This window comes from Acomys russatus, chromosome X (assembly GCF_903995435.1).
Source record: "Acomys russatus chromosome X, mAcoRus1.1, whole genome shotgun sequence".
In the NCBI taxonomy this organism is placed as follows: domain Eukaryota; kingdom Metazoa; phylum Chordata; class Mammalia; order Rodentia; family Muridae; genus Acomys; species Acomys russatus.
In genome coordinates, this window is record NC_067169.1 from 31,762,293 (window position 1) to 31,776,141 (window position 13,849).

The 13,849-nt window shown below is 42.5% G+C and overlaps 2 protein-coding genes across 2 annotated transcripts in view; one reads left to right on the plus strand and one right to left on the minus strand.

The window, feature by feature from the left end:
- Positions 1-13,849, minus strand: part of Ctps2 (CTP synthase 2) — a 126,218-nt gene that overhangs the window by 61,411 nt on the left and 50,958 nt on the right. The gene's annotated exons all lie outside the window — the stretch shown is intronic.
- Positions 5,596-7,427, plus strand: S100g (S100 calcium binding protein G). Its single transcript, XM_051142351.1, has 3 exons — positions 5,596-5,739; positions 6,069-6,208; positions 7,312-7,427. The coding sequence occupies exons 2-3, from the start codon at positions 6,074-6,076 to the stop codon at positions 7,414-7,416; spliced, it is 240 nt and encodes a 79-aa protein (XP_050998308.1). The 5' UTR covers positions 5,596-5,739; positions 6,069-6,073; the 3' UTR covers positions 7,417-7,427.

Here is a 13,849-nt window from a genome sequence, read left to right on the forward strand (position 1 = left end):
GCAGAGGCAGGTGGATCACTGTGAGTTTCAGGCCTACAAAGCGAGTCCAGGACAGCCAAGGCTACACAGAGGAAACCCTGTCTCAAAAAACAGAGGGGAGTTTTCTTGCTGTGTCATGACAAGACAGAAGGCATCACATAGGCGGGAGAGAGAACAGGCAGGTTGAACTCATCATTTCTAAGGGATTCACCCTGCCATAGATGTTTGTTCTGGGTTCTGAGGGTGAACCCACATAATCTTGTGGGACCCTGACAGGAAGGGAGGACAGAATCAGAGGTGACATGATAGCAAAGCAGACATTACAGATACACTGAGATGCTAAGCTTCTGGCTTTCAGGATGGAGAGTGTATCCATGAAAAGGCAGCCTCTAGAAGGTGAAAAATAAGCAAAATCTCTCCTGTAACTTCAGAAGGAACACAGCCTGTCAACCCACTTTAAACTTCCTACCTACACTTCCAAAAGGGAGGATATTTGTGGTGTTCCCGGGTACTGTGTAAGAGCTTATTAAAGCAGCAAAAGCAGCATCAGGAATCCAATGCTGTCCTTCTTGTACCTCTATCGACCAAAAGGAACACTATCCATTTCATAGTGTTGTTACAATGATTTCAGGGGGCTGGAGAAGTCGAGTGCCCATAGCTTAAAACAAGACAAAACAAAAGCCCTTGGCAAGCACTGGCTCCTACGTGGAGGCCTCTGGGAACTCAGAACTGAAGACTAGCACCGGCAGGAGATGCACACTCCAGACAAAGTAGAAAAGAAAATGAACTCTGATGGGCCAGGCAGGGCAGGCAACATGTAAAGCCCAAGGAAGGAAGACAGGGCCGCTGTCACTTTTAGGGACCACGAAAAGTATCCTTTTAAATAATTAAAATTTAATTCCTTAGAAAGGATGAATTCAGGGTCTTTTACATTTCAGAGTCAAAAACAACATACACTAGCATTTCACACCCACTTTGTTTTGTGTGAACTTGGTCATTAGTAATACTAGTACCATTAAGAATACCAAAGAATCTGGGTGTGGTGGTGCAGGCCTTTAATCCCAGCACTCGGGAGGCACAGGCAGAGGCAGGTAGATCGCTGTGAGGTCGAGGCCAACCTGGTCTACAAAGTGAGCTCAGGACACCCCCCTGTCTCGGGGGGTGGGGGGGAGAGGAAGAATACCAAAGAATTTTTTTAAAAAAGACAAGTCTCATATAGCCTCGGTTGGCCTCAAACTTGCCATATGCAGCAGAGGAGGACCTTAAACTTCTGATTGCTCTTCCTCTAGCTCCTGAGTGCTGGGATTGCAGCTATGCACCACCACGTCTAGTTTATGTGTGCTGGGGACGGGACTCAGGGCTTCATGCATGCTAAGCAAGTACTCTACTAACCGAACTACATGCCCAGCCCAAAGGATTTTTTTTCTTCTTCAGGCACTCTATGCTACTGATTTTGAGCAGAATAACACGGTCACAGAAGCCACAGGTACCCAGAGCACTTGGTCTTCCTGGAGCGGGGGAGGGGGGCGGTTAAAAAAAAAAGTCTGTCCAAAGATCAAGTAATTGACCAGAGAGGTGTCGCTTAACCTTTGCCTCTCCATTTTTCCATTACCAGCCTTGTACCTGTCATTCTTCCCCCTGCTCTCATTTCAAAACCCACTCTTTTGAACACACCCTGCATTTATGGCAGGTTTCCATACATTGTTGGTTAATGTTTCATGAGACTATTAGCGGATTTTGTGTTCCTAACTGCTGGGTTACCCTCGTGCTTTTGAGTGCAAAGATAAAGAGAAAGATACCACTGGAGGAGATGAGCACGCAAAAGTATGAAAACATCTGGATTTGGTGACGCACATCTGTAATCCCAGCACTCAGGGAGGCAGAAGCAGATGGACCTCTGTGAATTTGAGGCCAGTCTGATCTACAAAGCAAATCCTGGACAGCCAAGGCTAACACAGAAAAACCCTGTCTCTCAATTAAAAAATAAATAAAACAAACAAAAAACAGTATGAGAGCAATCACAGGGTATTTTTCAAGTTCTGACAGGCAGCACTGGGCCATTTTAAGCAAAGAACTTCCTTTGAATGAAGGATGTGGGGTTTGGAGAGATGGCTCAGTGGTTAGGAGCACTGGCTGTTCTTCCAAAGGACCCACCAGCACCCACATGGCAGCTCACACCTGTCTGTAACTTCAGTTCCAGGGGAACTGAAATCCTCACATAGATATACATACAGGCAAAACACTGGTGTGCATAAATAATAAATAAATAAATCTTTTTAAAAAAAGAAATGAGGAGCTGGGCACGGTGGCACATGCCTTTAATCCCAGGACTTGGGGGGCAAAGGCAAATGGATCTCTGAGTTCGAGGACAGTCTGGACTACAAAAGAAACCCTGTCTCAAAAAACAAACAGAAAGAAAGACATGAGGGATGTGTACTCTAAATGACTGTTGGCCTATGCTATTTTACCACTGATCTTTAGAATGTGTGTATTGTGTACTTTTTATAATTATACACATTATCTATGCCACATGATATGAGGTAAGTATGCTATATAAAATGTCAAATAATCTACTGATATTTAGATTATATGCAGTGATTAAAATCATTTTTTCAATACAGGCACAAGAAATATGATACCAACTTCCATCAGCTTTAGCTCAAAAATGAGCATTTGAAATAACAGATGGTTTAAGGTAATATTTCAACAACTGTGAAGATTGAATTATTGGCATGGGAACACCATTGAGTTTATATAGAAAAAAGTTCTTATCCTTAGGAGACATAGGCTAAGGTGTTTCTAGATAAGCCAGTAAAATTCCAGAACTTATTGTTTTGTTTTGTTTTGTTTTGTTGAGATCCGCCTGCATCTGCCTCCCAAATGCTGGGATGTACCACCACCACCACCTGGCCCACAACTTATTCTCTAATGATTGCTGAGGAGAAAAGTATTGGCCCAGAAAAAGGAAAAGCAAATGTGGAAGTGTCAACAGGTAAAGCATCTAATCAAAAGGTACACTTCTGTATTATTCTTGTCACTTTGCTTTAGATGTAAAACAAAACAACAACAACAACAAAAAGCCTTAAAGATGTTGGAGTGAGGCAGTCAATCATGATGCCTGAGATAGGAGGACCAGGAAAGAGTACAAGGGCAGCTTGAACTACATTGTGAGTTTGTATAAACACAGAGATTCCATCACAAAATGAACAGTAGCAACAAAAACAACAAAAAGATTTTGGAGGGAAAACTATAGTTATTGCTATGGTTAGTCACAAAGCTCACTTCCTCCCAGGAAATTAGAACTTACATGTAAAACAAACAAACAAACAAAAACACTGGAAATTTTTCTAAAACGTTTTTAAAAACATTTCCAAAGTCAGAATATTATTGTGTAAAATCCTCAACTAAAAACAATGCCAGCTGGACAAGGCTGCACACACCTGTAATCCCAGCATTTTTGAAGTAGAGGCAGAAGGATCAGGAGTTCAAAGTCAGACTTGGGCAGAGTTGGCCACATGAGAGACCCTGACTCTAAAAATAAACAAAACACGTGGAGTTTTGAGATATAACTCAGAGCATTGGAGCACTCACTGCATATGCATGAGGATATGAGTTTGGATCCTGACACCCTGAAACCCCAGCACTATGAGGGTAACAGATAGGACGTTTACTGGGCTTGCTGACCACCAATCTAGCTCAGGATCCTTGAGAGACCCTATCTTAAGGGAATACAGTGAAAGACTGATAGAGTAGGACACTTAACATCCTACATACATATGTATGCATGTATAGCGCACATGCACACACACACACACACACACACAATAGACTGACCTCAATGCCAGCAACTCCAACTTAATACATAAGTCTGTGCTGGAATCAGATTAATCTGCAATAAAATAGCCAAAACCTATGGAATGATAAATGCTCAGGATTGACCAGAGTCATGTAAGTACCACCACAGCATTTCACGTTTGTTCTCCAGTGTAAATAAGGTCCTAGAATTGTCAAGGAGAAAAACATCTGGGCAAAGTACAGTCCACGATTCTAAACCTGAATTTGTAGGTACTATACTGCAGATCAGAAAAGAGATATTGAAGGGCTTTTGAAGTCAATCCAGAGCCCCTTCACCTGTGAGTTATAATCAGCATTACAGTAATGTCCCCTGGAAATGTCCTAGTTATTTTGTGAACAGACCTCTTTCTGAAAAAAAAAATCAATTTCATCTCTAATTTCAAATCCTGGCTATTCCAACAATTCTGAATAGTTCGAATTGTTTAAGTGTAAGACGAGTGTTTTCACAAGTTTTAGAATGATTTGGCAAAACGTATTTTGTTATAAACAGGAAAAAATAACACTGAGCACGATGGCACAAACTGTTAATTCCAACATGGAAGGCAGAAGGAGGCAGATCTCTATGAGTTCAAGGCTAGTTTGGTCTATATAGCAAGTCCCAGGCCAGCCAGGCAGTGAGAGGGAGAGGAGGGAAGGAGGAAGGGGTAAGGGAGAGAGAGAGAGAAAGAGAAATGTAAGTATAATGAGAAATAAAAAGGAAGAGATAGGAACAATAACCAAAAAAGATAGAAACTGGCATGTTACTCAGAAATTTTACTTAGCCAAATAAAGTCAGAAATTTTTATCTACCTTCCTATTTCTTTTTTTTTAATGATTTATTTATTCCTGTTTTATGTGCATTAGTGTTTTGCCTGCATGTATGTTTCCGGGTATCAGCTCTTTCAGTTACAGACAGTTGTGAGCTGCCATGTGGGTGCTGGGAATTGAACCTGGGTCCTCTGGAAAAGCAGTCAGTGCTCATAACCTCTGAGCCACCTCTCCAGCCCCCTACCTTCCCAGTTCTTAAACTTGCTTCTGGAGCAACCCTCCCCCTTCATTCACTCAATGTGATCAAATGCTAAAGAGTCTCTGATGTACAAAGCATCAGTAGAACTTCCAGGGCCTTTCTCTATTCTTTTTGTTTTTTGTTTTCGAGACAAGGTTTCTCTGTGTAGCCTTGGCTGTTCTGGACTTGCTCTGTAGACCAGGCCGGCCTGAAACTCACAGAGATCTGCCTGCCTCACCTCCCAGAATGCTGGGATTACAGGCATGTGCCACTGCACCCACGCCCCTCTCTTTTGCACCCTGTTCTATTTTTTAATATAGAAATTATTTTTATTTTATGTGTATTGGTGTTTTGCCTGCATGTATGTCTGTGAGAATGCCAGAAGCCCTGGAACTAGTTACAGACAGGTAATAGCTGCCATGTAGGTGCTGAGACTTGAATCCCGGGTCCTCTGGAAGAGCAGCCAGTGCTCTTAACCACTGAGCCATCTCTCCATCTCTCCAGCCCTCGATTCTGTATTTTTAAAAGCCATGTAATACTGTCCCTCTGTGACAGAATTTTTTCCAAGCCTAACCCTGCAATTCCATTGCTTTCAGCTGTGAGCTGTAGCAAGCTCAAAATTCTATATTGGATGGAAAATTAGTCTAAAGGAGAAGAAAATCCAGGTCTTACCCTTGGGACTCTGAACCATTAAGCAATTGTTGAAATAGCTCTTTACTGGAGCTCGCCCTTAATTGAGAGTCTTAAGCTTGGTTTCAGAAACCATTAATCATTACCCTTAAATAGTAAACAAAGGGAAATTTCATAATCAGGGTGGTGTGTCATAAAGACTATAAAAGAGCTCCTTCCCGGCTCTCCATCCACTGTCACCTGTTCTGGTCCCACTCTTCCAGCAGTTGCACTGACTGGCAAGCAGGTCAGTATGATCTTAACAGAAACCACTAGCTTGTGGAGAGGTGGGGATGGAGCCCAGGGCTTCCAGCGGGCTAAGCAAGCGCCCTACTAGCATCTATGTTCCCTAGCTTCTAACCTGATTGCTTTTAAAATACACTGGAAACCAGTAATGCTGCTCCCACCTAGCTCTCTTCTCCTCTCCCTTTTCCTTATTCTCCCCATTGTCTTTCCCAAGAACAAGGAGGATATGAGGGAAGCAGTAAAAGCCTGTTGGCAACACTTGGTCTAAGAGCTCCACTTCTGCTTTTGTTGTTGTTGTTGTTGAATCTATTTTTCTTCCCAATTTACAGAACAGCAAAAATGAGCACTAAGAAGTCTCCTGAAGAAATGAAGAGCATTTTTCAAAAATACGCAGCCAAAGAAGGCGATCCAAACCAGCTATCAAAGGACGAGCTGAAGCTGCTGATTCAGTCGGAATTCCCCAGTCTCCTGAAGGTGAGTACGCACCTGGGCAGCCTCTGGTGATGGGAGAGGAGCACAGAGGGCTGGGGGCTGCCTTGGAAATAGTGACTACAGCCCTGTGGGGACAAAGCCACCTAGAACCCAGGGCCTGGCAAAGACTAAACAGGCACTCTATCACTGAGCTACAGCCACAATCCACTTGACTTTTGTGTTTTGCAGACACACACACACACACACACACACACACACACACACACAGCTATTTTGAATTATAAGAAAATTAGGAAACACCAAATTATAATACTAATATTTTCAGCTGTGTGTGTGTGTCCTAAACCCAAGACCTCACACATGCATGTGGAGATTTGTTGCATAATAAAGTACATATATTTACCACTACTAAACTGTCCACATAAAAAAATAGTTAGGATTACAGGCTTGAGCTACCAGGTCCAGTTTAAAGAATGTTTTTAAAGGCACAAAGAAGTTTAGATCTCATCAAATACATCAAAATGCAGATTCTGACTATTAAATATTAATAAATGTGCTACATAATGTTAATGTTTTTTTAAGAGCCGGGGGGCCAGAGAGATGGCTCAGTGGTTGCCAGCACATGATGCTCTTTTCAAAAGATCCGGATTCAGATCCTAGCACTCAGTCAGGTAACTCAGGACCACCAGTTGCTCTAGAGGATCTGATGCCATTTGATGGCCCCTGAGACAACTGCACTCACATGTACACACCCACACACAGGTGCACACAGATACCCAGAAGAAAGGATTTTGTAAAGGGAGAGGGGCAAGTACTGTGGTGCACACGTTTAATGTCAGAACACCGGAGTCAGAGGCAGATAGGTGTCTGTTGAGTTCAAGGCTAGTCTGATGGTAGTAGGTTTCAGGCCAGTCAGGGCTATATAATGAGACTCTGTCTCAAAGATAAATAAAATAAAATAAAAAAGAAAGATAGAACCCAGTAATGAGTCATAAAACCACTTTTACTGCTGCAGTGGAATGTGGCTGAAACCTAGACTGCCTTCTTGTAAAGAAAATCCAGGGCCTCTGCTCTCCGAGACGTGACGCAGTATCTTACCTACATTTTCCTCCTCCCTCTATCCCATTCTTTTTGTCTAAAACCAGGGTCCCAGTACGCTAGACAATCTCTTCAAAGAGCTGGATCAGAATGGCGACGGAGAAGTTAGTTTCGAAGAATTCCTAACAGTGTTCAAGAAGATAGCACAATGAAGGAGCCGCGACACCATCTGCGGCTTGGACCCTTCGCAATCATGAAGATCTAGCTGTGAGATCGAGCCCCTGTTAATAAAGCAAACTCCGAGACATGGCTCTCTTGTCAAGTACTGACTTGCTTATTTAGATTTCAGAGGAACATTAGCCTGATGCATCTACTTGATTTTTCTGAAGTTTTTGTTTTACATTTATTTCTTTAGTGTATATTCATTGTGCACGCGCACACACACACACACACACACACACACACACACACACACACATGAGCAAGTGCATGGAGGCCAGAAGACAACATGGGGCTGGGGGTCAAACTGTGATTGTCAGACTCGGTGCTAAGTACCTTTTCCTTCCTGAGCCACACTGTTGGCCTGCCTCACCTACTTTCCAGATTAAAAACAAAAGTCATCAGACCCTAATTAAACTCAATAGGTCATACACACCAACATAAGACATGAAAGTAGAAGAGGACTTACTGGAAAGAAAATGAATTTCAGTGGGAGAAGGAAGCGGGGATAAGATAAGGTGAAAGGGGGGGTAACGGGGGTGGAAAGGACTAAAAGTCATCACCTATATGTACAAAGCCACCAAGGAATAATGTTTTTTAATTTTAAAAATAAAAAAATTAAAATATGTATTACCAGGTATGGTGGCTCATGCCTGTAATCTCAGCACTTGGGATATAGAGGCAGAAGAATGGAGTCTAAGGTCATACCCAGTTTCATAGGGTTTAAGGCTAGCCTGTACTACATGACACATGGTCTCACAAAAAAGTTTGTTGTTGGTTTTTATTCATTTTTATTTTGTTTATTTGCCTGCCTGCAGTATCTGTGCACCAACTTTGTACCATGCCTCTAGAAGCCATAATGGGCATTAGAGTCCACTGAAACTGAAGCTACAAACAGAAATGAACAGCTATGAGGGTGGGTGAACTGAACTTGGGTCCTCTGCAAAAGCAGCAAGTACTTTTAAGCTATGAGCCACCTTTCCAGCCCCTTACAAAAAAAAAAAAAACATTTTAGCCAGGCGTGGTGGCACACACCTTTAATCCCAGCACTCGGGAGGCAGAGGCAGGCAGATCACTGTGAGTTCGAGGCCAGCTTGGTCTACTAAGTGAGTCCAGGACAGCCAAGACTACACAGAGAAATCCTGTTTAGAAAAACAAAAAAACAAAAAACAAAAAAGACTTGGCACATGTGGGTGGCACATTATATATATATATATATATATATATATATATATATATATATATGAACATGAAGGGAGGGGTAAGGTTCTGGGGTGAGTTGGAAGGTGGGTAGGATTAAGACGTAATGCCATATACATACAAAATGTGTATGAATTGACAAATAATAGGGTTTTTACTTTTTAAGAAAAATAAACATGGGGCTAAAGATAGCTCAGGGGTAAGAGTACTTGCTGCCCTTGCGGAAAACTCAGATTTGGTTCCCAGCATTCACATGGTGGCTCACAACCATCTGTATCTCCAATTCCAGGGTATCTAGCACTATTTTCTGGTGCCTGTGGGTACCAGGCACACAGGGTAGCACACATATATACATGCAGGCAAAACATTCACACTTACTGAAAATAAATAAAAATGAAACTTTGCTCTACACATAACTACTAATGGGGGAAACGTGGGGCTAGTGAAGTAATGCAACAGACTACTAGAGATTGTTAGCCTAACATGCATAAGACCCTTTGTTCTATCCCTAGCACCAACAAAATCAAAAAGCAGGAAAAAAAAAATGCCAAATGTGTTAGCGCATTCCTTTGATCCCAACATTGGAGGCAAAGATAGGTAGATCTCTCTGTGAGTTTGAAGTCACCCTTGTCTACATACAAGTTCTGGGCCATCTAGGGCTACAAGTAAGGCCTTGTCTCAAAAAAAAATGTTTTAATCCCAGACAGGATAGAGAGATGGATCAGTGGCTAAGAGTGCATATTGCTCTTGCAAAGGATACAAGCTCCCAGCACCCATATCAGATAGCTCACAACTACCTGTAACTCCAGCTCTGGGGGATCCAATGTACTCCTATGGCATGCCCAGGGATATATGCACATTTGCACATACCCCACACATAAGACAAACACATATACATATAATTAAAAATAAACAACAACAACAACAAAATAGCTCGGCATGGTGGCACACACCTTTAATCCCAGCACTTGGGAGGCAGAGGCAAGCAGGATCGCTGTGAGTTCAAAGCCAGCTTGGTCTACAAAGCGAGTCCAGGACAGCCAAGGCTACACAGAGAAACCCTGTCTCAAAAACCAAAATAAAATAAAATAAAATAATTTTAAAAATAAAGGCTAGAGAGATTGCTCAGCAGTTAAGAGCACTTTTTAAAACAATAGATACTTAAATGTAAAAGGAAAACAAAGGTCTAGGGTACTTCTACGATGTTACCAAAGAAAAATGCTATCTAGGACTTGGAAGGAATCCTGGGAAGGCAGAGGGGTAGCTCTCTGGGACTCACTAGCCAGCCAGCCTAGCGTATTTGATGAGTTCCAGGCTAATGAGAAACCCTGTGTCAACAAAAAAAAGTAGATACAACCTGGGGAACACTCAATATGGTCTTCTGGCTTTTACAATCATGCCTGTGCATGCACACCCAAGTGTAGGCTGGGTATGTCCATCAAATTAGCTATAGTCATATCCCTAGTAGTTCTGAGGTGACCAGTGGACCCCACACCTACCTAGTTTGTGCAGAGAATAGGTAGAAGGACACAGGCTAGACAGGGACAAGCTCGTCTCCGGCGAGTTTAGTAGCAAGTGTCTTTATCCTGAAAGTCCAAGTTTGTATAAAGGTCTACGAACAGCAAACAACATGGGTGACCACATGGCAGCAGACACGAAATGAGTAAGGCTTAGTGACTTGGAGGGGCCAGGGAGGAAACATATTCAAATATGCTTGGCCATGTGCTAAAATATAAAATCTCAGCTGGGGATACATACCTTTAACCCCAGCAGTTAGAAGGCTAAGGTGGGAGGAACAAGAGGTGAGGTCAACCTGAGCTACACAGCAAAACCTTGTCTCAAACAAAACAAACACAACCTTGCCATGTACACTAGAAATGAACACACTCTCTGCTTCCTGAGAAAGCAATGGAACTGGATGCCTTCTGCTCACATTTCCATACCTACCTGGCGTGATGGAATGTACCCCCTCAAACTGTAAAGCAGCATATACGCTTCTGCCCTTAATGTTGCTTCTTGTTAGGTATTAGTCTTGACACAAAGAAAAAGTAACCAAGACAATTACACATTAGGAGAGGACGGGGCAGTTGGAGGCGAGGATGAGAGAGCCACTTCTCACTTGGTATCTATCTTATTATTATGGTTGAACTCTTGAACTACCAAAACTGAGGAGGCTAATGAGATTGCTCAAGACTTAAACCTGATGTCCCGAGTCTGACCCCCCAGAACCCACTTGGTGGAAAGAGAACTAACTTGTGCAAATTGTCCTCTGACCTTCACCTGTCTCATGGGATGCCTGTGGGAGCACGCACACAAATGCACACACAAAATCGACGAATGTTTAAAATCTATACTCCTCAATGAAAAGAGAATCTGTTTTAATTGCTGAGTCACTGATCTTCATGAGGTGTAGAGTAGTACCCTTGTGATTTTTTGGAGGAAATATGTGATTACAAAAGATTCCCCAGTAATCAGACTTCATTGAAATCTATGTTGTGTATTCAAAACATTAAGCAGCAAGTGTTTCCAAGCCTGCAGACCCAGGTTCAATCCCTAGGATCCATGTGGTGGAGGGAGGGAACTGACTCCTGACTCCCACACACACAAACACAGTAAGTAGGTAGACAAGAAAGGAGGGAGATTGATGGGTTGTTGGTTGCTTGACTGATAGAAAATGAAGCAGAAGAAGAAAAGAAAAAACAAAACAAAACAACAACAACAAAACAATGGTTTAAAAAAAACACCTTGCACCTATAATCCCAGGATTTGAAAGGTGGAAGCAGTAGCATCAGGAGTCCCAGGTCATCCTTGCTACATAGCAAGTTGGAGGCCAGCCAAGGGTGTATGATACTCTGTCTTCAAAAGCCAAAAAATAAAAATTAATTCAAAAATAATTAAGCACCCAAGTGGTGGTGACATGCATCTTTAATCCCAGCACTTGGGAGGCAGAGGCAGGGGGATCTCCAAGTTTGAGGCTAGCCTGGCCTACAAAACCAGCCCCAGGACAGCCAGGGCCACATGGAGAAACACTGTCTGGAAAAACCAAAATATAACATTTTTAATTTAAAAAAAGGGGGCAAAATGGCAGCCTACCAAATGGGAAAAGATTTTCACCAACTGCACATATGACAGAGGGCTGACATCCAAAATATATAAAGAATTCAAGAAACTAGACCTCAACAAACCAAAGAACCCAATTTAAAAATGGGGTACAGATCTAATCAGAGAATTCTCAACAGAGGAATCTCTAATGGCCTAGAAGTACTTAAGGAAATGTTCAACATGCTTAGTCATCAGGGAAATGCAAATCAAAATGACTCTGAGATTCTATCTTACACCCAGCAGAATGGCTAAGATAAAAATCTCAAGTGACAGCTCATGCTGGAGAGGATGTGGAGAAAGGGAAACACTCCTCCATTGCTGATGGGCGTGCAAACTTGTACAGCCACTTTGGAAATCAATCTGGCACTTTCTCAGAAAACTGGGAATAGTGCTACCACAAGACCCAGATATACTACTCAAGGGGAAATAGCCAAAATCTGGAAACAACCTAGATGTCCCTAACAGAAGAATGGATAAAGAGACTGTGGTACATTTACACAATGAGATACTACTCAGCTATTAAAAACAAGGAGATCTTGAAATTTTCAGGCAGGAGGGGGAACAGGAAGATACAAGCGAAGAGATAACAATTTAAATGCAATCTGAATAAATTACTTAAATAAAAATTTCTTAAAAAGAAATTTGTAGGCAAATGAATGGAACTAGAAAGGATCATCCTAAGTGAGGCAACCCAGACTCAGAAAGATAGTCATGGTATATACTCACTTAAAAGCAGATTTTAGCCATATAATACAGGATAAACAAACTACAAGTCACAGACCCAAAGAAGTTAAGTAACAGGAGGGCCCAAGTGGGGGATGTTTGAATCAGACTGAGAAAGAAATAGATTAGACATCAGGGATGGATGGAAGGAGGGAACTGGGTGGGGCAGGGGTGGGGATGGGAACAGGGGGGATCAGATGGGGGACAGAGGGAGAGAGTATTGGGAAAGACAACTAGATTGGGGGGTGGCATCTCTAGGGCAAGCTAGAAACTTAGGACAATGGAAACTCCCAGGGATCTATGAGGGTGACCATAGCTAAGACTCCAAGCAATGGGGTATATGGAGCCTGAACCAGTCATCTCCTGTAACCAGGCAATGGAGGGATTAGGACACCAACTCAGCAACAGAACCTTAGACCCACAATTTGACCTGCCTACATGATGTGCAGGGGTAAAAGATGGAGCAGAATTTGAGGGTATAGCCAACCAATGACTGACCCAGCTTGAGACCCATGCCATGAGAGGGAGCCCACCGTGATACTATTAATGATACTCTGATGTGCTTACAGACAGGCATCTAGGATAACTGCCATCTGAGAGGCTTCACTCAGCAACTGGTGGAAACAGATGTGGAGACCCACAGCCAAATATTAAGTTGAGCTTGGGAAATCCTGTGGAAGAGGCAGGGGGAAGGGTTGAAAGAGCCAGAGGGCTTAAAGATACCACAGGAAAACCTACAGAATCAACTAACCTGAACTCATAGGAGCTCATAGAGACTGAACTGCCAACCAGGGAGCATGCATGGGACAGACCTAGGCCCTCTACTCATATGTAATAGATGTACAGCTCGGTCTTCATGCGGGACTCCTATAGCAGGAGCTGGGGCTGTCTCTGACTCTGTTGCATGTCTTTGGCTCCCTTTCCCCTAACTGGGATGCTTCATCTAGCCTCAATAGGGGAAGATGGCCTAGTGTTACTGCAACTTGATCTGCCAAGGCTAGTTGATATCCAAGGGAGACCTCCCCTTTTCTGAGGAGAAGGGAAGGAGGAGAAGATGGGGGAGGGGAGGGAAGAGAGAGGAAAAGGATGGAAAGCATTCAGGATGTAAAGTAAATAAATAACTTAATTAATAATAAAAAAGATTTAAAAACCAAATAAACATCAACAAAATTAGTAAGTCTAAGAATGACAATAAATATTGAGACTACATATCATGGAACTGAAAAAATTAAGCATAAAATTTAAGCATAAAAAATTGAGTATAAGGAGCTGGAAATATAGCTCAGAGGTTAGGAGCACTGACTATTCTTCCAGAGGTCCTGAGTGCAATTCCCAGCAAGCATATGGTGGCTCATAACCATTTATAATGAGATCTGGTGCCCTCTTTTGGTGTGTAGGTGT